The 22385-nt window shown below is 67.1% G+C and overlaps 8 protein-coding genes across 8 annotated transcripts; 4 read left to right on the top strand and 4 right to left on the bottom strand.

The window, feature by feature from the left end:
* Positions 1-192: 192 nt before the first annotated feature.
* On the bottom strand, positions 193-1838 carry EMIHUDRAFT_462233 (hypothetical protein). The gene is made up of 2 exons (XM_005790387.1): positions 699-1838; positions 193-583 (listed from the first exon to the last, which is right to left on the bottom strand). The coding sequence occupies exons 1-2, from the start codon at positions 1809-1811 to the stop codon at positions 299-301; spliced, it is 1398 nt and encodes a 465-aa protein (XP_005790444.1). The 5' UTR covers positions 1812-1838; the 3' UTR covers positions 193-298.
* Positions 1839-3384: 1546 nt separating this feature from the next.
* Positions 3385-4375, bottom strand: EMIHUDRAFT_200395 (hypothetical protein; the record flags this gene model as incomplete). The annotated part of the gene is made up of 2 exons (XM_005790386.1): positions 3385-4188; positions 4340-4375. The coding sequence occupies 2 exons, from the start codon at positions 4373-4375 to the stop codon at positions 3385-3387; spliced, it is 840 nt and encodes a 279-aa protein (XP_005790443.1).
* A 130-nt stretch (positions 4376-4505) lies between these two features.
* EMIHUDRAFT_62886 (thioredoxin) lies at positions 4506-4884 on the top strand (the record flags this gene model as incomplete). Its single annotated transcript, XM_005790385.1, has 2 exons — positions 4506-4654; positions 4728-4884. Coding segments are annotated over 2 exons (306 nt in total), but the record flags the coding sequence as incomplete, so codon positions are not given.
* Positions 4885-6123: 1239 nt separating this feature from the next.
* On the bottom strand, positions 6124-7060 carry EMIHUDRAFT_200393 (hypothetical protein; the record flags this gene model as incomplete). Its single annotated transcript, XM_005790384.1, has 3 exons — positions 6124-6577; positions 6731-6894; positions 6980-7060. The coding sequence occupies 3 exons, from the start codon at positions 7058-7060 to the stop codon at positions 6124-6126; spliced, it is 699 nt and encodes a 232-aa protein (XP_005790441.1).
* A 4257-nt stretch (positions 7061-11317) lies between these two features.
* On the top strand, positions 11318-12535 carry EMIHUDRAFT_53528 (hypothetical protein; the record flags this gene model as incomplete). Its single annotated transcript, XM_005790383.1, has 1 exon — positions 11318-12535. A coding segment is annotated over one exon (1218 nt), but the record flags the coding sequence as incomplete, so codon positions are not given.
* Positions 12536-15752: 3217 nt separating this feature from the next.
* Positions 15753-16575, top strand: EMIHUDRAFT_97910 (hypothetical protein; the record flags this gene model as incomplete). Its single annotated transcript, XM_005790382.1, has 4 exons — positions 15753-16048; positions 16122-16202; positions 16264-16370; positions 16445-16575. The coding sequence occupies 4 exons, from the start codon at positions 15753-15755 to the stop codon at positions 16573-16575; spliced, it is 615 nt and encodes a 204-aa protein (XP_005790439.1).
* A 3218-nt stretch (positions 16576-19793) lies between these two features.
* Positions 19794-21911, bottom strand: EMIHUDRAFT_200388 (hypothetical protein; the record flags this gene model as incomplete). The annotated part of the gene is made up of 2 exons (XM_005790381.1): positions 19794-20327; positions 21684-21911. 2 exons carry the CDS (start codon positions 21909-21911, stop codon positions 19794-19796), a joined length of 762 nt encoding a protein of 253 aa, XP_005790438.1.
* A 63-nt stretch (positions 21912-21974) lies between these two features.
* Positions 21975-22385, top strand: EMIHUDRAFT_200387 (hypothetical protein; the record flags this gene model as incomplete). The annotated part of the gene is made up of 1 exon (XM_005790380.1): positions 21975-22385. The coding sequence occupies one exon, from the start codon at positions 21975-21977 to the stop codon at positions 22383-22385; it is 411 nt and encodes a 136-aa protein (XP_005790437.1).

The following is a 22385-nucleotide window of genomic DNA, read 5'->3' as shown; positions in this document are numbered from 1 at the left end:
ACTCGACACCCTCGACACCGGGCCTCGACACCTCGTCCTCGACACCAGGGCTCAGCTGTGAACACATACAAAACTAGCAACACTTGTTCAGCTCCCAACGTTAGACAGGCTCTAAATCTCGCTTGATTTCACGAGCGTGATTTCTCCCTATCTTCCGAGGAGTTTTTGACTTTGTCTTTGAGTCGTTTTGGTCCTCTCGTTAAAATCTTGTATGCGTACCGTTAATCGCTCTGGCTGTGTCGCAATGGTTGGGACGGTGTGGGTCCGCGCCGCTTCACACGAGCATCGCCCGGCCTGCTCACGGGCGCGGCTCGCCCTCGCCTCCGCCTCCCGGCATCGGCAACTGAAGGAAGCGTACGCCCGCCTCGTCGGCGAGTGCGACGCAAGGGCCGAAGCCGAGCTCAGTCGGCGGGAGGAGCGCGAGCGAGTGAGGCGCACATGGCAGCAGCGCCTGGGCAACGGCGGGTGGCAAGGCGGTGGCTGAGGCGGTGGCCGCGGCCTCGGCGTCGACTGCGCCTGGCGACGGCGAGGCGTCGCCGGCCTTGCCGAGCTGCCGCAAGAGCTGCAAGCTCGCAGGTCCAACCTACACAGCGGTCCCCGGTTGGTGAGAGACGGCTTGGGTTGAGGCAAGGGGGCGGCGAGACGGGGGCGGAGGGGGAGCGGGCGGAGGGGAGAGAGGAGAGGGGAGGAGGGCACACGTCGTGCAGCCGCAACGTCTGCTTGGTGTCGAGGCCGAGGAGTAGTCGGCATGTCCCCGCGTCGGCAGCCCCGCCGCGCCTCTCCCCCTTGCCGCCCGGGTAGTAGTGCGGGCTGCTCCACGCCACTGCCGCGACCAGGGACGACCCAACATCGAGCCGAGCGAGCAAGTGCACAGGGCCGCCGCCGCCGCCGCCGCTGCCGCCACGGCGTAGCCCGATGAGCCACGCCCGGCCACCGCCGTCCAAGGCACCGACGAGAGAGCCGCCGCCCTCGGCGGGCGGCCCGACCTGGAAGAGGGTCGAGATGGCGTCCGGGGCCGGCCCCACAGCCTCGGCGGCTCGGCGCCGCCCGCGCCGCGGCTGGGGGGGAGTGGCGCGGCCCGAGGCGGGCCCCGAAGGCGGCTCGGAGGCGGCGCCCGAGGCGGTGCCCGAGGCCGCACGGGAGGCGGGACCGGGCGACCCCTCCGCATCCTCCACCGCGGCGCCCCTCTCTGCCGCTCTGTCAGGCCCAGGGAGGGGAAGGGTGCTCCACTCGACATCGGCGCCGTCCTCCAGGCTGCCGACTGCCACCGCGCGCTCGGAGCCGCCGCCGACCACGAGCGAACTCAACCGGCCCGCCGCGTCAGCTACGCCGAGCAGGGCAAACGGCAGCGCGGGCGCGCCGCTCACGGTGTACAGGTGGCAGAGCGACACGCCTCCCTCGCATGCCGCCGGTCGGACCTGCATCACCGCCACGCTTCCGGCCGCCGCGCAGAGCAGATGATCGCCGCGCGCCGCGGTGGTCCAGTGACCGCCGCCGCCGCTCAGCGCTGGCAGGCGGGCGACCTCGGTCGGCGGCCGAGTGCTCGGCCCCTCAAGCCACGCGCCGGTGGCAAACAAGGCGACGACCGGTTCAGCGCTCTGCCACAGCAGGAGCGCGCAGTAGTCAACCTCCAGCTCTGCCGTCCGCAAGAAGGCTGCGCCTTCGGCGCCCGGCCGGTGCCAGCGGTGAGAACCGTTCAGAGCGTGCAGCTCCACGGAGCCACCCTCAAACTCGGAGGCAAGTACAGAGCCCGCGCGGTCGACCGTGACCCGCCGCACGGCGCCTCGCAGCGCGACGGGAGCGCTGAGCATATTCAACTAGCAGGCTGGCTCGCTCGCCGGGGTCGCGCCTCGTTGATAAATAAATAACGCAGGGGGAAGCTCCCCGGCCCTGGATGTGCGGTTACCGACTGCACTCCAAGTGCTCCAAGTGCACGGGCCCAGCGGAGCTGGGAAGAGGACCGCCGCAAGCGGCGTGGCGTGGGTCGGTTGTGCATCCCTCCGGGGGCCCCTCTGCGCCGGGGAGGCGTTGTTGGAGGCTAGGACGCAAGCGTCCGTCGCCCTTTCGAGGGAGGGTGTAGAGGATGTAGAGTGTAGAGCGCTGTAGAGCTGTAGAGGTGTAGAGCGCTGGAGAGCGCTGTAGAGCGCTGTAGAGCTGTAGAGCTACATCCGCCGCGTGACGAACTGCGTGCGTTGTAGAGCGATGTAGAGGCGCTCTACAACGTGAAATCTCTACAATCTACTCAGAGCGGTGGTTGAGGCCGATTGCCTCAACTGTCAACCAGCGGGTTGACAGAGGTCTCAACCATCAACCAAGTGGTTGACAGACCCCTTCAACCTTCAACCACGCGGAATGGCTGCTCACACACACACCGCGCAAAGACTTCTGAACAGTGAACATTCTCTGTGAATTCATGTCGTCTTCTTTAGATGCTGCATTTGACGCGCCTTTTTCACGAGTACTTGCTTCAGCTACACGTACACGTGCGTGGATGGGAGAGGTGTGATGCCAAGCCCAGACGAGGAGCGCTGACAAGTCATCTCGAATGCCCCGCCACCGGGGGGGTCCCGGCCGACGTCATGGTCGTCCGGACGCGGCCCTCTGTACACGGAAACAGCTTACCGCAGACATTACCGAACTCAAAACTGCTTACCAAAGGCAGATACGAGCTCAGCTCAGTGAGATCTAGCAGCACATACCCTCAGTATCCAGAATAGTTAAGTCTGAAAAAGTCGGTCCGACCGCGCAGAGCGGTCTGGCTGTCTGCAGAGGCCAGAGCTTCCGTCCGGGCCTTGAGCTCTAGTCGCTCGCTTTTGCGTTTGGTAATAAAGCACTTCGACTTTGCGTTTCTTTTTTAGGTATTCCTTTAAAGTTTTGACCCCCCGCTAAACGCGCGAGGCGGTGGCGGCGGTGGTGCGGGGGATTGACAGGGGAGGCGGCGGCGGCCCGGCGGGTTCGGCTTAGGCCTCCTCTGTTATTGCAACAGCCCCGTCGGAGGTAGACCGCTCGTCTAGCCAATCAGCCTTAAGCGAGCGGTCTGGCCGTTGGAATGGCCGAGTTTGGTGTGGACTTGCGTCCTCGCATCGATCGTGGTTGTAGGGATATCGTTATGAACAACAATCACCACATGGGGAGGCGGCTGTCCCTGAAGGCGAACCTCAGTTACGAGCCACCCCCCCTACTTGACTCCTCTTTGGTCCCTGGCTTTCTGTCTCTTGCGCGCCTGCCGTCCAAGCTGTGCCCCCCGCATCTCGCCTCCTCGCACCCACCCCGGTGGGAAGGCGCCTTCGTGCCTTTCGTCCCCTGCAGTGCGTGCGCGCTCCTCCCCGTACGTCACCGGCCCCCCGTCCTCTGAGTGCTGTTGGCTCGCTCCCTCTCCCTGATTCATCGAGTCGCTACGTTCATTCTCAAATCGCCCCCGCTTCCTCGGCGGCTGTGATGCCTCGCCCTGTCGCCCTCTGCTTGTTCTTCATCTACGTCCATAACTGTAAAGTCGTCATCTGTTTGGCTGGCGTCGTTCGGAGGGCCCTCCTCGGATGGCCGCTCGCTTGGTCCTGGCTCTGTTGTGCGGTCGGGCATCTCTTCGGCCTCGCTCCTCCCTCCATCTTCGTCGCCGTCGGTGCTGTCTTCGGGGTGTCTGTATCCGTCCCCGCCGCCGCCTCCTTGTAGGAGTTCGAAGCGAAGTCGGTCTAGAAATCGTTCTGTCGCGATTCGGTTCCATTTGGCTCGTCTGGGTGTGCGTCGGCTGCCCTGGCTGCTCTGGCTCCCCTCGCTCTCGCCCCCCTGACTCTGCTGGCTGTACTGACTCTGGCTCCCCCCGCCCTCCGCCTCTTCCTCCGTTGCTACGTCGGGGAGCGCGAAGAACTCATCGTCGATAAAGGCCATCTCGTCGTCCGCCGGGGCGTTCTCGTCTCTCTCGTCGTCTCCCTCGTCTTCGTACGTCTCACTCACTGGCGGTTCGCTCTCCATCGGGTTCGTCGTCCCGCCTTCGGGCGTTGGGCCGTGGACTGCCTTGTCGTGCTCTGCCGTGTTCCACGGCTCGACCCCGGCTCCCTGCGCCTCGCGCACCGCGTCGAGGGTCCGCTGTGACACTTGCCTCTCGCGCCCGTGCCGAAACCGCAGTAGGCTGAGATGCCCGATCTGGTATGCCTTTGTGCCTTTGAGGGCTCGCGGGCCTCTCGGCACCCCCTTGTCTGCCCTCGGCTTGCGTGGCTTTGGGGCGTCTCCTCGTCGCTGCCCCTCTCTACGCCGCTCGTCTCGTACGCCGATGAGCTCTCGCGCCCCGTCCGTGGCACAGCCTCCCCTCTCGACACGAGGGCGAGCATCCGAGCCGCACCACCTTGGCGTTGCCGCGGCCGTTCAGCGCGGCCCGCATCGCCACGACGGCGTCGTTCCCTGTCCTGGCTTCGCCATATGTGTGTACATACACACATATGCACCAGGCTGGATTCGGGACAAGGGGTGGGTATGGTAGCTGTTTACCGTGTGAGGGCAGCACAGCCACAATGGTCGCCTTCCTCAACACGAAGCAGGCGTTCGACGACGCTCTCGCTGGCGCAGGCCTGGTCGCGATCGACTTTACTGCCTCGTGGTGCGGGCCGTGCAAGATGATCGGGCCGCGCTTTGAAGCCATGAGCACCTCGGGCGAATTCCCGTTCGTGAGCTTTTACAAGGCGGCCTCGCCCGCGCGTCTCGTGCACCGTCTCGTGCACCGCCACGTGAGTCAGCTCTGTCTGCCAGGTTGACGTCGACGAGAACCAAGAGGCGGCGGCGGCGTGCGGCATCCGGTCGATGCCAACCTTCCAGCTCTTCCGAGGCGGCGTCAAGGTGGACGAGTTCTCGGGCGCGGATGAGAATCGTCTGCGTGCCCTCCTCCGGCAGCACGGCGCGCCGCCCACCTCCATTCCTCAGCGCACCAAGGTCCGCGTGTTTGGGCTCAAGGCGCGGCCCGAGGTGAATGGCCGCGAGGGCGTTGTCGGCTCGTTCGACGCCGCAAAGGGTCGCTACGCAGTCGCTCTCAAAGAGAGCGCCGACGCCGCGGCTGAGACGCTCGCCCTCAAGCGAGACAACCTCGTGCAGCAGCTGCCCGTCGAGATCCGGATGCCCCAGGGCGGAGAGGCGCCCGAGGGACTGGCGGCCGCCGACCGCGCTGTCCTCCGCTCCTTCGACGCGGAGGCGCTGAGCTATTCGTGCACGCTGCAGCCGGACGGGCGCGCCGCGGAGGCTGTGCCGCTCGGCAGCGTGTTGCTGCCCACGGGGACGACGGGGGCGGTGATCGGTCTGCAGGGAGCCGCCGAGCACAACGGGAAGAGCGGAGTGGTGACAGACTACGACGAGGCGAGCGACCGCTACCTCGTGACCATCGACGCCTCGCTGCAGCTGCGGCTCAAGCGCGCCAACCTTCGGGCGTGAGGTTATGGTGAGTAAATATAAGTGGTCACACCCTCACATGAGATGCCAGATGGGTAAAAACTATGTGTATGTAGAAAGAGAGTGGACACCCCTCGACACTGGCAAGCATGGTCTCAGCCTCGAGCTCGACAGGTCTCGACAGGCCTCCAAGAATTTCGTCAAGCTCAAGGAGGGGGGGGGGGGGGGGACGAAAAAGAGAGGGTGCGCGGTGCGTCCTTATCTAAAATCCGAGATTAAGGATTCAGGCATCGCTTCAGTGAAGCCAAAGAGAGAATAGAGCACTTGGAGCACTTGGAGTGCAGTCATTACATGTAACCTCACATCCAGGGCCGGGTGGGAGCTACAACGTGTAAAGAAGCGCACCCAGCGAGCCAGATGATCGGCATCGGGCTACGGGCTAGAGAGCCCTGACCCTAGCTAGGGGGGGTGCGCGTTCGCAGGGAAAGGGCCGTAAAGTAAACACGGGTCTCCGAAGGTTGGTTCCGTGTACCGGGTTTCCCTGACGATTATTTTATGTGAGAACGGCACGGGACACGAGGAGGCACGCGGACCGACTCGTCGGTGACTCTGCTGCACGCCGTTTCAGAATTTTTCTCAGCGTGAGCGAGACGTGGAAGAGTGCCACCGTCGGGTAGGATACGCACTCGGCGGCACGAGGGCAAGGCTGGGCGTCCTATTTGTGCTCCCCTCCGTATCCCTCGCTCTCGGGCACTATTCATCTGACCACTCATCAGAGGGGCTTCTAGGCGATCGGCCGAGCTCCGGGGCAGGGCTGGGTAGGATGGGCTCGGGCCACTCGCCCGTGCGGGTGTATCCCCGCATGAGCCGGATGGAGGCCTCGACTGTCCCTCGCGGCAGGCTCTCGAGCAGCTCGAGCAGCTCTCCCGCCGCCACCGCCGCGTCGTACTGCTCCTTCAGGCCGAGCGCGCCGCAGACCCTGCGGACCGCCTCCTGCTGCACCTCGTCCGGTAGATCCGTGTCATAGCCGGAGGAGTCGGCGGAGGACGCCCGCTTGGCGGGCGGCGAGTCCGGTGAGGGAGAGCGCGACTGGCGCGAGGGCCCGCCGCCGCGCGCCGACAGCGCGTTCTTGTCGACGAGCCGGGGTCCAGCATTGGCGCGGCCGCTGGCACTGCGGCCCTTGCCGCGCTGCTGCTGCCCGCGCTTCCTTCCCGGATTAGGGACAGTGAAAGTGCAGCCGCGCACTCCGCCGCCGCTGGGCGGCGGCGGCACGCGCGCGGCGGCGGCCGGGCCCGCAGGCGCGGCGGGCTGGCCTCCCGCGGTGGCACCCTGCGGGTGCAATGCGGCTGCGGCGGCGTACGTCATGCTGGTCGCCGGCTCCGCAGCTGGCGGCTCGGCGGCAGGGGCTGGCGGCGCCGCAGGGCTCGCGCTCGCGGGCGGCTCCGTGGCCTGCGCCTGCCGCTCATGGCGGACCGCGCGCTCGAGCTGTGAGTGCGGGTGGAGCTGCACAATGACGTCGCCGCTCTGCGTCGCGGTGAAGGATAACAGAATTAGGCGGGTACGCCGTAGTTGGTAACCTCCCGCTTAGAAGAAGCGAGTAGTAGCACACCGGTCGTAGGAGGTCAAAGAGTATACTCTCCGAGCAGCGCTCGGCGGCGCCGACGCGAGCAAAATGCCGTTTGAAAGCCATGCGTTCAAACGATGTCATAAAACAAAGCCATACATGGATTTTTTTTTGCATCACATCCACGCGCGCGACGCGCGCGCGCGCGGCGCGCGCAGGAGTGAGCGACCAGCTCCAATGTCGCAGCAACGCGAGTGCCTTTCCGCTACTGGTGCGAGCAATCCATCGCGGCCTCTCTCGGTCGTGTGCCTGCACGGCTTCGGCATGAGTGCTTCGACGATGGCTCATCAGATGCGAAGAGCCCGCGAAGCTCTCAGCGGCGACGTTCGCTTCACGTTCCTCGACGGCCCGCTCACCGTCGAGGCACGTCCGCTTGCGGGTGTTGTGCCTTCGCCGCCAGAGTCGCCCAGAGCGTGGTGGACTGTCGCTCGCGGTAGCGGCGGGGCGCGAGTCCTCCAGGGCGTGGCCGACTCGCTGCGCGTCATCTGCGCCGCCGACGCTGCCGAGCGCGCGGCGCACGGCTCTGGCTTCGCGGGCATCGTCGGCTTCAGCCAGGGCGCCGCTCTGGCTCACCTGGCCTGCTCGCTCCGGCGCGACGAGGGCCCGCTTCCCGACCTGCGGCACGTCGCCCTGGTCTCGGGCTACCCCTTCGGCGGCTACCTGCACGAGGACGGCGTCGTGAGAGCAGCCCCGACGGCCACCTCCGACCACTCCTTATCCTTCCCCCCCTCCTCCGCCTCCGCCGAGCCGTCAGGCGCCCGCCTTGGCGGGCTCGCCTCCCTACACGTCTCCGGCTCATGCGACCGGCTTGTCGACCCCGCCGCAAGCGAGGAACTCGCCGCTGCGTTCGGTGCCGCCGCACGCGAGTCGGTGCTCCATCGCGGCGGCCATTGCCTCGGCCCCGCCCTCGAGTTGCTCGTCGCGTGGCACCGCAGGCTGCTCTCGCCTCTCTGTCCCTCTCTGCCGCCCTCCCCGCCTCAGCCGCCTTCCCAGCCACCTCCTTCCCAGTCGCCGCCTCGGCCGCCTCCGCAGCCACCTCCTCCCCAGCCGCCGCCGCCCCAGCCTCCGGCCTGGGTGCACAGCTTCAACGCCGGTGTCGAGGAGGAGGCGGCGGGACGCACGCTCTCCAAGAGCTGGCTCGCCCTCCGCGCCGACCTCGCCGCCCTGCCGTGGCTGCTCGCCCGCCCCACAGACATCGTCGTTGCGCCAGAGCAGCGGCCCGCTTTCCTCAGCTCGCTCGCGGCCGCCGGCGTGCGCGACCTGCCCACCTTCGCGCCCGCACCACCCGCCGGCCGCGCGATCGCCGGCCAGCGGCCGTACGCCGTCGCCGGTCCGCACTTGCGCCGCTCCAACGTGGCGCGCTACCGAGCTGACGTGTCGGTATGCCGGTCTGTGGAGGAGGTGCGGGCGGCGGCCGTGGCGTGCGGCGGTCGCGCTGTCCTCAAGCGCGAGTGGTCGTGCTCCGGCATGGGGGTGCGCGTGTGCGATGCCGCGTCTCTGGCCCCTGGCGGTGCGGGCGAGCGATGGGCGCGCGCCGCCCTCCGCCGCGATGGAGTGGTGACCGTCGAGCCGGTCCTCGACCTCCTCGCCGAGTGCGCTGCCTCCGCGCTCCGCGCCGCGCCGTGTCGAGGCCGCCTCTTCGCACGGCTCCGCCTCTTCTGCCGCTCGTAGGTACAGCGCCGAGTGGATTGATGGGGAGCTCTGCGGCGTGTCGCGCTTCGAGGCGCCGCACATGCGCTGGTCGGCGACGCTGCTCGACCAGGAGCCGCGCCCGGCTGCGCCGCTTGAGGAGGAGCTCTTCGAGTTTGTGTTCCGCCGGCGCGCCGTCGAGGCAGCGCTCGATCCGCTAGACGTGCCCGCGACGTGCGGCTCGCGCACGTGCGGCGTGGATTGCGCGATCGTGCGCGCTCCCGGCGGCGCGCTGGCTGTGCGGCTGCTCGAGGTCAACGCGCGCACGACCATGTCGCACTACGCGCTCGCTGCTCGGCGGCGCGTACCGGGGGCTATTCGCTTCGCCGTCGTCCCGCTCTCGGAGGCGATTGCTCGGCCCGGCCTCGTACTGCTGACGGACGCGGCGAGCGCCACCCGTTTCTGCGCCGTGTTGGAGGTCGGCAGCGGCGGCGTGCCAAGGGCCGTGGCCGCGGCCGGTGGTTTGGCCGCGGTGGCAAACGAGGCGTGCGGCGCGCTCACCCGGCTCCTGCGGCCGAGCTGTGGCCGCGAGCCTCCTTGCCCCGGCGACGCCTCGGCTCTCCTCGCCACGGTGTGGCTGCCGACCATCGACGCGGCCAGTGGCGGCGACGAGGCCTCCGGGCCGGTGCGGGCGGTCAGGGGCCACTCGCTGCGCCTCCTCCGCGCCGAGGCGGCGCGCCTGGAGAGCAGCCACGCGGCCGCCGTCGCCTTTGGTCGCTCTGGCGTGCGCGTCTCCGTCCACGCGATCGCCGCCGCGCGGCTGGGCCCGGAGGCAAGTTTCTGTGACGCGGCCGGCCTCGAGGCGCTCCGCATGGGGGCCGACGCCGCCGCGGCACTAGCCGATTTGGTGGCCGGCGCCGGCGCCAACAAGGCTGCCGCCCTCTCCCTCAGTGGCGTGGAGGCGCTCCTCGCCGCCGTGGAGCAGCATGAGGCGTTCGTGGTCGGCCGGCGACGCGCACGCGCCGGCGAGGGGGCAGAGAGGGCAGTGGAGGAGCTGTGCGTCCAGGCTCGCGTGTCTTAGTCTCGGGGGGGAGAGGGTGGCACACGCGCCACCCTGGTGTCCGCGTGTCCTAGGCGAGCCGCGCCCTCGGAAACCTCTGCTACGGCTGGGACGTTGACGACGTCAAGGCTGCCGTCGGTCCTCACGGCGCAGCGGTTGTGGTGGCCGCTATGCGCGCGCGGCTCGCAGCGAGCGATTGCCGGTGCGACCGTGCCGCGAAGTTTTACCGGTGGGGGGCACACGCGCTCCGGAATCTCGTTGTGCGGTCCGTGCCGATGCAGGATGCGATTGGGGCAGCTGGCGGCGCCTCGGTCTTGCTGCAGGGCCTCGCCGTGCATTGCGCGTCGGCGAGGGCGCACGAGGCTGGGTGCAAGGCCGTCGCTTTTCTACTCAAGCACCACCCGCGGAATCTGGCGGCATGCATCGCCGAGCGGGCTCTCGAGCGAGCTGTAGCGGTGCTGCAGGCGCACGCGACGGATGTGGCGGCGGTGGAGGCTTCGCTCACGCTGCTGTGCTACGCCGCTGATTGCTCGTCCAAGGCTGACGAGGCGCCTGGTGAGGCATCGGCCACCGCCATCGCTGCCGTGTCTTGCGGTGCGCACGTCGCTGCGCTCGCTGCGGTGGAGCGCACCTTTGCTGAGGCGGCGCCGGTGGCAGACGCCGGCCGCCGCCGCGTCGACGGCGGTGGAGACGGCGAGGCTTTGCTTGGGCAGCCCGCGAGCCCGGGTGCCCTCGCTCGCTCCTGTCTCTGGCTATTTGCAACGTTTCTCGGAGCGCTCCTCGCCTCCGGGGAGGCGGCGTCCGCCGCGGTTGGGCTGGAGGCGCGGGTGAGGGCGCTTTTCTCCTCGCCCGCCGCAAGGGACGCCCAGGCGGCGCGGCGCAAGGTGCGAGAAGCAGTCTCCGCCTGCCTCTCGCGTCTAGACCGCGCAAGCCCCTGTCGATACACGGCCGATGAGGTTGCCCCGCAGGGGCACGGCCAGGGCTGCGGGAAGGAGAGGGTTGCATCGGGTGCGCCACGCGCTGTGGCGGGTGCAAGCGCAGCGGCTGTTGCGAGGAGCGGGGAGTCGTCCACCCCCAGCGCCGACGATGCCCCGCCCAGCCAAGCGACCAGCAAGGATTCGCCGGACGAGGATTCGGACGTCAACATCTCGGACGGCGATCTCGACGCTTGCGTCTCGGTCCTCGAACGGCTCTCAAAGGACCCGTCGCGGCTCTTGGCAGGGCCGCGGTTCCGGCGGCTGCGCAAGGCCTTTGGCCCGGTGCATGCGGCGATGAGTGAGCGCGACGCCGCCGCTCTGGAGAACGGGCGACGTCGTGCATTGCGCAAGGAGGACGAGAGCCGGAGGGCGCGCCAGGCCGACGCGGACCGGCGGCATTTGGACACCACGGGGCTGCGCCGTGGCCGCATCGAGCGGCTACGGGGGCTCTGTGAGGAGCCGGGACGGCTGCTCGCTCTTGGCGTGAGCGGCGATGGTGATGACGGCGGCATCGGTTGCCGTCGCTTGCTGTGCCAGGTTCCGGACGGCGCGGTGCGCGAGGAGGGCCGGTCTCTGGTGAGTGGAGTTGAGGCAGCAGCCGGCAGCGACGCCGACGGCGCAGTCGCGACGAACGGGCCGGAGTTGTTCAAGCCGCGGCAGTGCTACAGCTGCAAGGCGCGCTTCGGGGCGCTGCACCATTTCTACGCGCAGCTCTGCCCCAAGTGCGCCTCGCTCAACTATCGGATGCGCCACTGCACCGCCGACCTGAGTGGCCGTTATGCGCTCCTCACGGGCAGCCGCGTCAAGGTGGGCTTCGAGATCGCGCTCAAGCTGCTACGAGCCGGCGCCACGGTGGTGGCGACCACTCGCTTTCCCGCCGACGCCGCGAAGCGCTACGCCGCCGAGGCGGACTTCGAGGCGTGGCGCGAGCGACTGCACGTCCACGCGCTCGACCTGAGGGACGTCGTGGCGCTGGAGAGCTTTTGTGACTATCTGCGCGCGACGCTCCCGCGGCTCGACGTTGTCGTCAACAACGCGTGCCAGACGATCCGGCGGCCGGCGAGCTACTACGCGCATCTGCTCGCGTTTGAGGCCGAGGTCGAGGCGGGCCAGGCTGGCGCGCCCCTCGCACCACTCCTTGCGCAGCAGGCGAGCCGGCGAGAGGGGAGGCGCCAGGCGAGGGGCAGCGCCATACGCTGGACGGACGAGGGGCGGGACGACCACGATCCACCGACCCCGACACCCGCGCAGCTGTCGCAGCTGCACCTCACGACTGAAGACGCCGCGACGGCGGTGTCGCCTCTCGGCAGCGGCGAGCAAGGAGGGGCGGTGCTGCCCGCCGGACAGCTGGACGTGAATGGGCAGCAGATTGACTTGCGCGCCACCAACTCCTGGCGGCTCAAGCTCCCCGACGTGTCGACGCCGGAGCTCTGCGAGGTGCTCGCCATCAACACGCTCGCGCCCTTCATCATCAACGCGCGGCTGCAGCCACTGCTCGCTGCGGCGGCCGACGCGGCGGGCGCCGCCTTCATCGTCAACGTGTCTGCGATGGAGGGCAAGTTTTATCGTCACAAGACGGCCAACCACCCGCACACGAACATGGCCAAGGCGGCGCTCAACATGATGACGCGAACCTCGGCAGCGGAGCTGGCCGCCAGTCACCGCATCTACATGACGGCGGTCGATACCGGCTGGATCAACGACGAGAACCCTCGCGAGCGCGCAGCGAGGACCGCCGAGACGAGTCACTTCCAGACGCCGCTGGACGAGGTGGACGCGGCAGCGCGCGTCCTGCATCCGGTCTTTGAGGGCGTCAGCACGGGCGAGACGCCTCTCCATGGCGTCTTTCTCAAAGACTTTGTCGAGACGGAGTGGTGAGTGCGTCGGGATCAGCCCCTCTGCGTGTCTTGACACACTTGGCTCTTGTGTCTCTCTACGTTATCGGTCGCGAGGCCTCGCGGGAATATGGCCAGAAAACACGCGTGTCGAGGAAAACTTGTCGCGCACAGTGCACAGAATTTTTGGCGCCCGGGGCGGGGCTGGACTGGTATGTGGTAAGCCCTTTAAGCGCGTAAGCGCGGCTAAAAGGAAAAAGCCGTCAGTGCAACAGTTTGGCCCGGGCCCCGGCGCTGCTTGCAGCGCTCTGGCGGTGGTGTGGTGGCGGCGCTCCAAGAGTGGCCTTGGGAAGAGGTTCCCCCCCCCCCCCCCCGCGCGCGCAAGGGCCAAGGCGCGAGACACACTCTACGTATCTAGTACCCTCGCACGACCCAACCGGGCGTACCCTCTCGATCACCCGCGCCACCTCCTTGTCACTCGGCTGCGCACCCACGCTCCACTGGCCTCGCTCGTGCCTGCACGCATTGTACCAGCGCCGCAGGGTGCGCGCGGAGTCGCAGAGCTGCCACTGCCCGGCGCTGCGCGGCGCAAGCGCGTTGATCTTCTCCTCCTGTGGTGGCGTGGCGTGCACGTGACCTCTGGCCGCCCCGTTTGGGCGGTGCCGTTGGGAATATTTCAAAGGGGAAAAAGCCTGCAAAATCGATGGCGTCAATCAGCTCTCGGCGTCGCACCATCTGGCTCGCACTGATCGCGCTCTGCTCGGTCCTGCCTTCGATGTGCGCTTCAGTGAGCGAATGCGCGCTCATCTCGACCCCCTCTTCGACGCATCGGAGGTGCACGCACGTGATGGCAATCGACAATCACGGCCCCGGTCCCGTCACTCAGGTTGCTCGTGTTCACACCGTCAGAACTCAGCTCCGCTAAGGATTCAGGATCTGAGACTTGGGCATCTTCCACAACTTTTATAGTAGAGCACAATGGCACCCTTGCATCTAGTGCATCACTTCGTTACCGGACCGTACCGGAGACCCCCGTTTTCGGCCGCCGCGGCCGGAGAGCACCCCCGTCAGGGGCCCGTCCGTCGACTACCCAGGGCCGTCGAGCGCCGCCGTGTACCGGTTGCTCTTCGGATGTACTCCGCCCGCAGTGGCGAGCAGGCATAGGGAAATTGCTGTCCAATGCATCGCGCACCCACACCGCCCGTCGAGGAAAAGCATTTTCATGTACGCGGCTCTTACGAACCCGAGTGATGAACTGCTGACAGGGTTTGCGATGAGGCGCGATCCGAACGTGGCATTCGGGTGATCAGATCACTACCGCCGAAGCGCAAGCGCTTGGAGCAAGGGAACTGCGACGTATCGTCCCAGACTAGCACCCCACCTCGCGGGCCGGTCTTCTGGCCCAGCGAGGCTGCTGCGATTTTCGTGTTATTGAATGAAATCCCTGTGCGGTGGCGGCGTGCCCATACATCGCTTGTTGATGACTGATGAGTGCATTGGACGCGCGAGAGGAATACGCGAGGGTATGAATGAGAGCCTCACGCTCGGGAGATTATTTTCTTTGTGACCGCGCAAGATATAAAGGGTGGCTAAGGGCTCTGCCCGCAAGGCGCCCGCGTCGCAGACGCGGTACCATTGACAAATCTGCAATATACCCCCACACGAACAAATAGCAAAATCCGAATACCGTGCAGAAACCATGTGATCTGGGCCGTGCAAGCCTTCAACTGGTGCCAAGACATTCGTGAAATTGAAGCCAAGAACGTCCGCCAAATCCGTGCTTTCGGAGCAACTGGGAGGGAAAGCCGCTGATCGAGCCCAGCGTGCCCGCGGCCGCCTCCCGCGCAGCACCGCCGCTGGGGACGACACGCTGCGGAATCGGACCGAGCCCATGCACCGGGCAAAGAAGGACACTGCAGAAGTCGGTTGGAGAGGCAGCCGGCGTCTGCCGTCACAACGAGTCCCAGCGCTGGTTGGACATGCGCGTCGGCTCGCCCGAGGACTGCTGTCGCGACCCTCCCGTCGTGCCGCAGCCTCCGACGAGCTCTGCAACCGAGGAGAGTGAGGGTGCGCCTCCCCTCACTGCTGGCCTGGCTGCGCACCGCCCCACAAAGCACCCCCTCGAGCAAGTACAAGTACAAGGGGGCGACCTTCTCCAAGTCGTCAACACGCCCGGCGGCTCCGACAAGACTTTAGCCTTGGCCACCCTCCTTGCGGAGCAGGAGGAGATCCGCTCTCGGTCGGCAACGTGGCAGCTAGTCGAGGGACTCGGTAGTTGTGACCCCCCTGAGTGAGTGAGGACAGGAGAGAGAGAGCTTTTGTGGTGTTGGTGTACGCAATAACGGGACAGGGTAGTCGTTCTCTCTAGCTCCCCTTCTAGCTCTTAGCATGAGCTGCGCCCTGTGTCCGACCGACCCCTTTTGCGCAGCAACACCTTAAACTTTTAGGCCCTCCAAATTCGGGTCGGAGCGTACGTGCGGAGTGGGCCCCGAGTTTGAAAAGGGCGACGGACGCTTGCGTCCTAGCCTCCAACAACGCCTCCCCGGCGCAGAGGGGCCCCCGGAGGGATGCACAACTGACCCACTCCACGCCGCTTGCGGCGGTCCTCTTCCCAGCTCCGCTGAGGGCCCGTGCGTTATTTTGCCCACCGCTATAATATACTCGTTTATTCACGAGGCGATCCCAGGGAACCGTAGGTTTCCTAGTGGCGTGCTGTGAACAAACAGCGAAGAAGACGCCTGTATTTTGCCTGTCCGGAACGTCCAAGTTGCCCGCCTACAAGGACGCGGATCAAGCAAAGGCTACTCGAGCACATGCCTTCCGCCGGCTGCGAGTCCCACCGCCATTCTGACGTGCATTCAAGGTCGGCCGCTTCCGAAGGAGTGGCACAGACCAGCGCCATCTCGCAGTTCATTGACTCTCCCCGCCATTCTGACGTGCATTCAAGGTCCTCCGCCGCGTCCGACTTGAAGTCGGGAGTGGCACAGACTATCGCCATCTCGCAGTTCATCGCTGCCAGTGCCGCGCTGCGCCCTCCCCGCTCGGTACGGCGAGGATTGCGGGTGAGCGATGCCTTGGTTCGATGGCGGTCTGCCTTTCACACTAATCCAGACCGCCTGACTGAAGAGGAGAGGGCGAAACTGCACGCGAAATCAGCGACGGTGGAGCACATCGACGCGTTTATCAGTCACAGTTGGGCGAGCAGCGGCCGAAGCAAGTGGCTTGCTCTCTCGCTCGAGGAGACTGGCGCCGTCCCAATGGCTGCGGCAATGGTGATCACGCTCGCAATGACGTACATCCAGCAGACGTGCGGTCTGCCGGGTGACATCTGGGCGACGTGGGCGCCGGATCGCGTAGATGGCGACGAACCGAGCTCTCGCGTTGCCTTCTCGCCCCTGGTCTTTCTGTCCGGGCTGGTATGGACATTCATCGGGCAGCTCCTCGAGCGGCACTTCCAGCGCCTCTGCGGCGCGATGGGCGCCTGCGAGCGCATCCACCGCACGCCCATCCCCACCGCCTTCACGCGGCACTGTTCGCGCTTCCTGATGGTCTGGTGCGCGCCACGCACGCCCATGTCCGAGCTCGACTCGTTCCAGGGGATGCAGCCGATCTCACGATTGCATCAGGTGCAACGCGATGCCGTTTGTGCTCTGGCCAATCGTCGGCACTGCGACGCCGCTGGCGGCGACGTTCGTGGCATGGGCCATGTGAGCCGCGCCCGGGTCGGCCCTGCCTTACCGTGCATGAGGCCGCACCTCTGTCGCGCAGGCTTGGCACCGAGGACATTGGCGTGCAGGTGGAGGAGCCGTTTGACGTGCTGCCGCTCTTCCAGTACTGCCAGGGCATCGCCGCGACGTGCGACGGGATGGTGAAGGGTGCGCATGCCTCTTGCGCTGTTTGCAGGCTTTCCCTGCGCTTACGAGCGCGCACCGCCCCCTTGCTCTCGCAGATGCGCACAACGACCACATCACTCTCTCCAAGGATCTCGAGGTCGAGCGCACCGGCCCGCAGATCCTCGTCGAGGACATGGGGGCGCTGGAGGCGAGCTTCAACATGCGGAATGCGGCGCAGAAGCTTTGATGTGCCCGCCCTGCCTTGCACTGTGGTCGATGCCCGCCACTCGCCTCGGGTGGCGCACGACCTGCGCTTGAGAGCTGTCTCTTCGTCTCTTGGGCGAACACCGGACTGAGCCGGACTGCGCAAGCCGCCACAGCAACGGTCAGCGCCAGCACATGCCAGCACTGCAACTGGCAACTGCTGCTCTACCTCGGCCTTCCACGAGTCCGCCGCCGCCGGGGTGGGCGCGGCCGCTTTCGACGACGTGCCGCGCGACTTGAAGATGTAAATGGCGATGCCGCCCGCCACGAGGCTCGCGCCCGCCTTGATTGCCGAGGAGTCTATCATGTGAAGAGAGTCGGCACCGACGGGCGCCGGCAGTACCCCCCCCCCAAAAGAATTTAAACAAAACAACTCTCTCTCACAGCAGACAGGCGTCTGGGGGGGCGACCCCCCCATCTTTGTTTACCGAATGCGTCTCTGGATTAGAGTGCGTCTAGTAGGCCTCCTACTTAGACGCTCGCTGTCCTCGGTATGCTCGAGCATCCTAAGATGCGCGAGTCTATATTAGTTGCTCCGCGCATCCCGAATTGCTCGCGGCATCTCCGATTGGCGTTGCTGTCTCAAAAGACGCGCCGTGCATACTGTGAACAGCGCGTGTCTCAGAAGACGCGCGCATATTTTGAACAGCGTGTGGATCTCAAGAAATACACGCACGTATAAAAACAAAACGAAGAAAACGAAAACTCGGTGTGGCGAGCGCTGCGCGGCGGGCCGTGCCCCCGGCTGTGCGCCGCGGCTGCTGCGCTACTACTCGCACAGCCGCGGCGCGCCCACCCGAGCACTCGTGGGTGGGCGCCCTATAGCCTCTCCGCGCAACGTGCTGGGGCACGGACAGCGGCTCTCACGTGTGGCAGCGGCAGCAGGCCCACCGCTGCACCGACTCACACTGAACAGCACGCACAGGACACAGTCACAGAACACTGCCCCTGACGCCACTCACGGCCACGGGCTACTCAGACTTGGACACAGGCACCTCGCTTAGCACTCCGTGCACGTGGCTGCCGGTTGCCGTCACCAGCGCCGCTTCCTGCCCAGATCAAACACCTGCGACGTGGCGGAGGCGATGAGCGGCCCGCGGTCGCCGTGAGAGCGCGCGTGGTGGGCGACGGCTCACCGATCGAGCGGAAGCGGTCACGCTGTGGGGGCGGCGGAAGCGGTCACGCTGTGGGGGCGGCGGCGAGGCGGGCAAGCCACCCGCAGATCCCCAGAAGGACGCCGTCGCGAGGTCGAGGGCGGGCGGCGGGGGCGGCGAGAGCGAGGCGCGAGGCGCGAGGCGGTGTTGGCGGCGGCGGTGGCGCGGGCGGCGGCGGTCACGGAGCGGGGGCGAGAGGGTGGTGGCGAGCAAGACACCCGTGCGCGCTGCGCGGTCGCCGTTCTGACTCACATGCCTGCGGACAGCGCCGACGGGTGGTGAGGAGGGCGGCGAGCCGGCGGGCACGGTGTGCGCGCGGTCGCCGCGCGCTGGTGGGCGACAGCTCACCGAGCGAGGAGCGAGGAGCGAGTCGGGATGCCCGGTCCCTCAAATCGCCAAGTCAAACAAGAAAAACCGCGCGATGGCCGACTCTCGGAAGTACGCTGTCTTCCGTGTCTAGGCGCACGCCCACGCCCTCAGCCTCGAACTGGCCCCGCTACCTGCCGCGCAAACTGGTTGGTGGGGGGGGGAGGCGGCGTCGCCGTCGGATCGTCGTAAGCAGTGCATGCAACTTTGGTCTTTGCGCCCAGAGCTCGTGGCGCGAGCAGATGCATGCGCGGTGCTGAGAACCTGGTTCTCCAGGAGGGGCAGGCCGCGAGGAGAGACCTCACACGAGCACTCAAGGCAGGGCCCCCAGGGGGTGCCGAGAGATCACACCGCCTTTTCGTGCTCCCTGGCTCCCTGCTCCCCCCTCGGTGCCCGGTGCACCCGACACACGGTGTCTCCTGAGACGCTTCCCTGTCCAAGTATAGTAAAATGTGATCTAGTATGCAAGTGCCATCTCAGAACAGCTGTGCATCTATAGATGCTTGTGGCGTCTAAGATGGAACGCGTAACAAAAGACACGGCGCGGCTATCTCCAGGACAGCCATCGCATCCTAGAATGCCCTGTGTACCCGAGACACATGGTATCTTTGAGATGAAAAGTGCGTCCTAGAATGCGTTTTTGCATTCTAGGACGCATCGGTAAACAAAGATGGGGGGGTCGCCCCCCCAGACGAGGCTCGATTTACAAGAAAACGCGCAGCAAATGCGACATTTTATGGATCTGGAGTGACACTTTTACGAAACTTCCCTCGCACAACGTGAAAAGAAGAAAGTCTTGGCCCTCGTACCGCGTTGGTGTCCACAGCCTGGCTGTTCTTCACCTTTCTACCTAACCTATCTAGTCTCTGTCGTGCACTTGCTAGTACGTGAGAGTTGTGAGTGAGGCTGGGTGAGAGTCGGCCACGATCACGTCACGCAGCACGCCTGTATGTAGTGTGTTGTGTATGTTCGCTCTAGAATGTTCATGGAGGACTTTTTGGATACCGAGCGACCCGCTACCGCGCGCCTCTCACGACTCTCCGGGATCGACATGGCGACGCTGCCCGCGCTCGCACGCACCTGGTGCCACCAGCCGCGTGGGATGAACAGTCCTCCTCCCCCATCCCTCCGCCGCCGGCGCGGCCGCCGAGCGGTAGACGTGGACGCCCGCCGACGACTCCCTCCGCCGCGGCCGCGCCGCGAGGCGGCCGGCGGCGGCGCGGCCGCCTCGTGCGGGTTGTGGTCGGACAGCGCCTTGAGCGCGCGCGAGCCGCGCCGGCGCGGCGTCGGCGCCGGCGTTCGCGTCGGCGCGATCGGCGACTGCGCGACGCTCGCGACGACGGGGGCGGCGGCGGGAAGGGCGTCTCTGGGTGCTGCGCAGTCGCGCCGTATGCCGCCGCCTCCCTGCCGCCCCCGCCCGCCGCCCGCGCCTCCGCTGCGCTCCTGCCTCTAAGCTTCCGAGACACCTCCCTCCCTAAGGGCGAGACGAGGCACTCGCGGTCAGCACACCGCACGAGGGGGGAGGAGGGAGGGAGGCCGAGGGGGGGAGGCGCGTGTTTGCGCGTAAAATTCTCTTTTTTCTGGCGCGCGCCAGCCGCCACTAACACAGCTCACAGGCACGAGGAGCACAAAGGTACACCACGGGAGCCGCCCCTATTGAGAACAGTCAGTGTGCACCGTACTAGCCCAACAGCGGGGCGACCGCCCTCTCCAGGTAGGTTTGCTGCCCATTGGCTGTCGCGAAGCCGTCCCACTCGTAGAATGGAACGCTGATCACCCTCCAGCCAGCCGCCCTGAGGAGGCGCCGCTTGAGCAGCGTTGGCCCATTGGGTTTGCGCACGCCCCGGCCGTCGGGCAGCAGGAAGTGAGAGGGGCCGTCCACCTCGACAGCGACGCGTGAAGAGGGCAGCGCCAGGTCGAGCGAGTAGCCGGTGCGCGGCTCGAGGTGCTCCTCCTCGAAGCCGTGCTGGACGGCGGCGAGGGCAGCCGCGACGGAGCGCTGTAAGCGCGAGATCGTAACTTCGGTGCCTTGCATGGCGTCGCAGCAGAGCTTGCGCTGGGACTCGGAGAGGAGGTGCTGCTGCCCGTCTGCTCCTCGCTCCAGGGAGAGCCAGAGCTGCCACTGGTGCAGCTGAGAGCGGGCTTCCTCGCTCCACCTCGACGGATCCCGCGCGAGCGAGTCGCTGATCACGCGCGAGCAGTCGGCAAGCAGCGCCTGGTGATAATAGTCGGCCGTCGCATACGCCCACACCGTGTTGGCCAGGGCCTGCGGCTTGAAGCCAGCCAGCCCGCCGCGCACCGCCACCTCCGCCACCGCCGCGTACAGCGCGTCCGCAGCCACGCCCGCCGTCGCATACGCCCACACCGTGTTGGCCAGCTCCTGCGGCTTGAAGCCAGCCAGCCCGCCGCGCACCGCCGCCTCCGCCACCGCCGCGTACAGCGCGTCCGCAGCCACGCCCGCCGTCGCATACGCCCACACCGTGTTGGACAGGTTCTGAGGGTTGAAGCCAGCCAGCCCGCCGCGCACCGCCACCTCCGCCACCGCCGCGTACAGCGCGTCCGCAGCCACGCCCGCCGTCGCATACGCCCACACCGTGTTGGCCAGCTCCTGCGGCTTGAAGCCAGCCAGCCCGCCGCGCACCGCCGCCTCCGCCACCGCCGCGTACAGCGCGTCCGCAGCCACGCCCGCCGTCGCATACGCCCACACCGTGTTGGCCAGCTCCTGCGGCTTGAAGCCAGCCAGCCCGCCGCGCACCGCCGCCTCCGCTACCGCCGCGTACAGCGCGTCCGCAGCCACGCCCGCCGTCGCATACGCCCACACCGTGTTGGCCAGGTTCTGAGGGTTGAAGCCAGCCAGCCCGCCGCGCACCGCCACCTCCGCCACCGCCGCGTACAGCGCGTCCGCAGCCACGCCCGCCGTCGCATACGCCCACACCGTGTTGGCCAGGTCCTGAGGCTTGAAGCCAGCCAGCCCGCTCCGCACCGCCTCCTCCGCCACCGCCGCGTACAGCGTGTCCGCAGCCACGCCCGCCGTCGCATACGCCCACACCGTGTTGGACAGGGCCTGAGGGTTGAAGCCAGCCAGCCCGCCGCGCACCACCTCCTCCGCCACCGCCGCGTACAGCGCGTCCGCAGCCACGCCCGCCGTCGCATACGCCCACACCGTGTTGGCCAGGTTCTGAGGGTTGAAGCCAGCCAGCCCGCCGCGCACCGCCGCCTCCGCCACCGCCGCGTACAGCGCGTCCGCAGCCACGCCCGCCGTCGCATACGCCCACACCGTGTTGGCCAGGTTCTGAGGGGTGAAGCCAGCCAGCCCGCCGCGCACCGCCGCCTCCGCCACCGCCGCGTACAGCGCGTCCGCAGCCACGCCCGCCGTCGCATACGCCCACACCGTGTTGGCCAGGGCCTGAGGGGTGAAGCCAGCCAGCCCGCTCCGCACCGCCGCCTCCGCCACCGCTACGAACAACGGGTGCACCACCCTCGCCTGCAGGCCGCACCTTGCAACGCCGTGAGACACGTTGGCCAGCTCGCGTGCTCGGCACGAAGAAACCAGGTCGAGCGTGCGCTGCACCAGCTGCTCAAGCCGCCCCTCGTGCCGCCGCTCGATGCGCTGCTTGCCCAGTTTGTTCCACAGGTTCGCAGCGTGGATGTGGTTCAAGCTCGCGCTGTGGGCAGCAAAGAGCCTGAGCAGCTCGTCGGCGCCGCTGGCATGCGAGATACGGCCGCTGAGCTGCTTAGCATCGAGCTGACCTCCGGCAGCAGAGGTGTGCCTCTCGTCGCGCGATCCCGCACCACGCATCGGCGGACTCAACCGGCGGTCGCTGTGCTGAGGCTGCCCCTCGCCGCGGCGGTCGCGCCGGTCATGGTCGCGCCTGGGATCGTGGGACCGATCATCGCGCCGATCGTACAAGTCGCGCTCGCGCTCGCCTATGCTTGGTCGGTCGTTGCAGCCGCGCCGCTCAACGTGCCGCCCGTCATGATGCGGCCATCGCTCGCCTCGCAATGGCTCGTCGCGCCATCGCTCAGCGGCGTGTGGCTCAGCGTGCCATCGCTGCTCGCGGCCACTGCACCAAGAGGCGTTGTAGCCGCGCCGCTCGTCATGCCGCCCGTCATGGTGCGGCTCGCCTTGCCAACGCTCGTTGCGCCGTCGCAGCTCATCCCGCCGCGGCTCATCGCGCGATCGCGACCGCCGTCGCGGCTCGCCCCGCCATCGCTCTTCGCGTCCGTACTCGGCGCGCCGTTGCTCAACACGCCAGCGACGCTCCTCACCTAG

The sequence above is a fragment of the Emiliania huxleyi genome (genome assembly GCF_000372725.1).
Source record: "Emiliania huxleyi CCMP1516 chromosome Unknown EMIHUscaffold_12, whole genome shotgun sequence".
NCBI lineage: Eukaryota > Haptophyta > Isochrysidales > Noelaerhabdaceae > Emiliania > Emiliania huxleyi.
Note: the sequence above shows the minus strand (reverse complement) of the source record. Positions and strands in the feature narration are given on the sequence as shown.

Coding starts and splice junctions, on each gene's coding strand:
- EMIHUDRAFT_462233 (XM_005790387.1), bottom strand. CDS start 1,811: ATGCTCAGCGCTCCCGTCGCGCTGCGAGGCGCCGTGCGGCGGGTCACG. Junction 584..698: donor AGACGTTGCGGCTGCACGAC/GTGTGCCCTCCT, acceptor ACCGCTGTGTAG/GTTGGACCTGCGAGCTTGCA.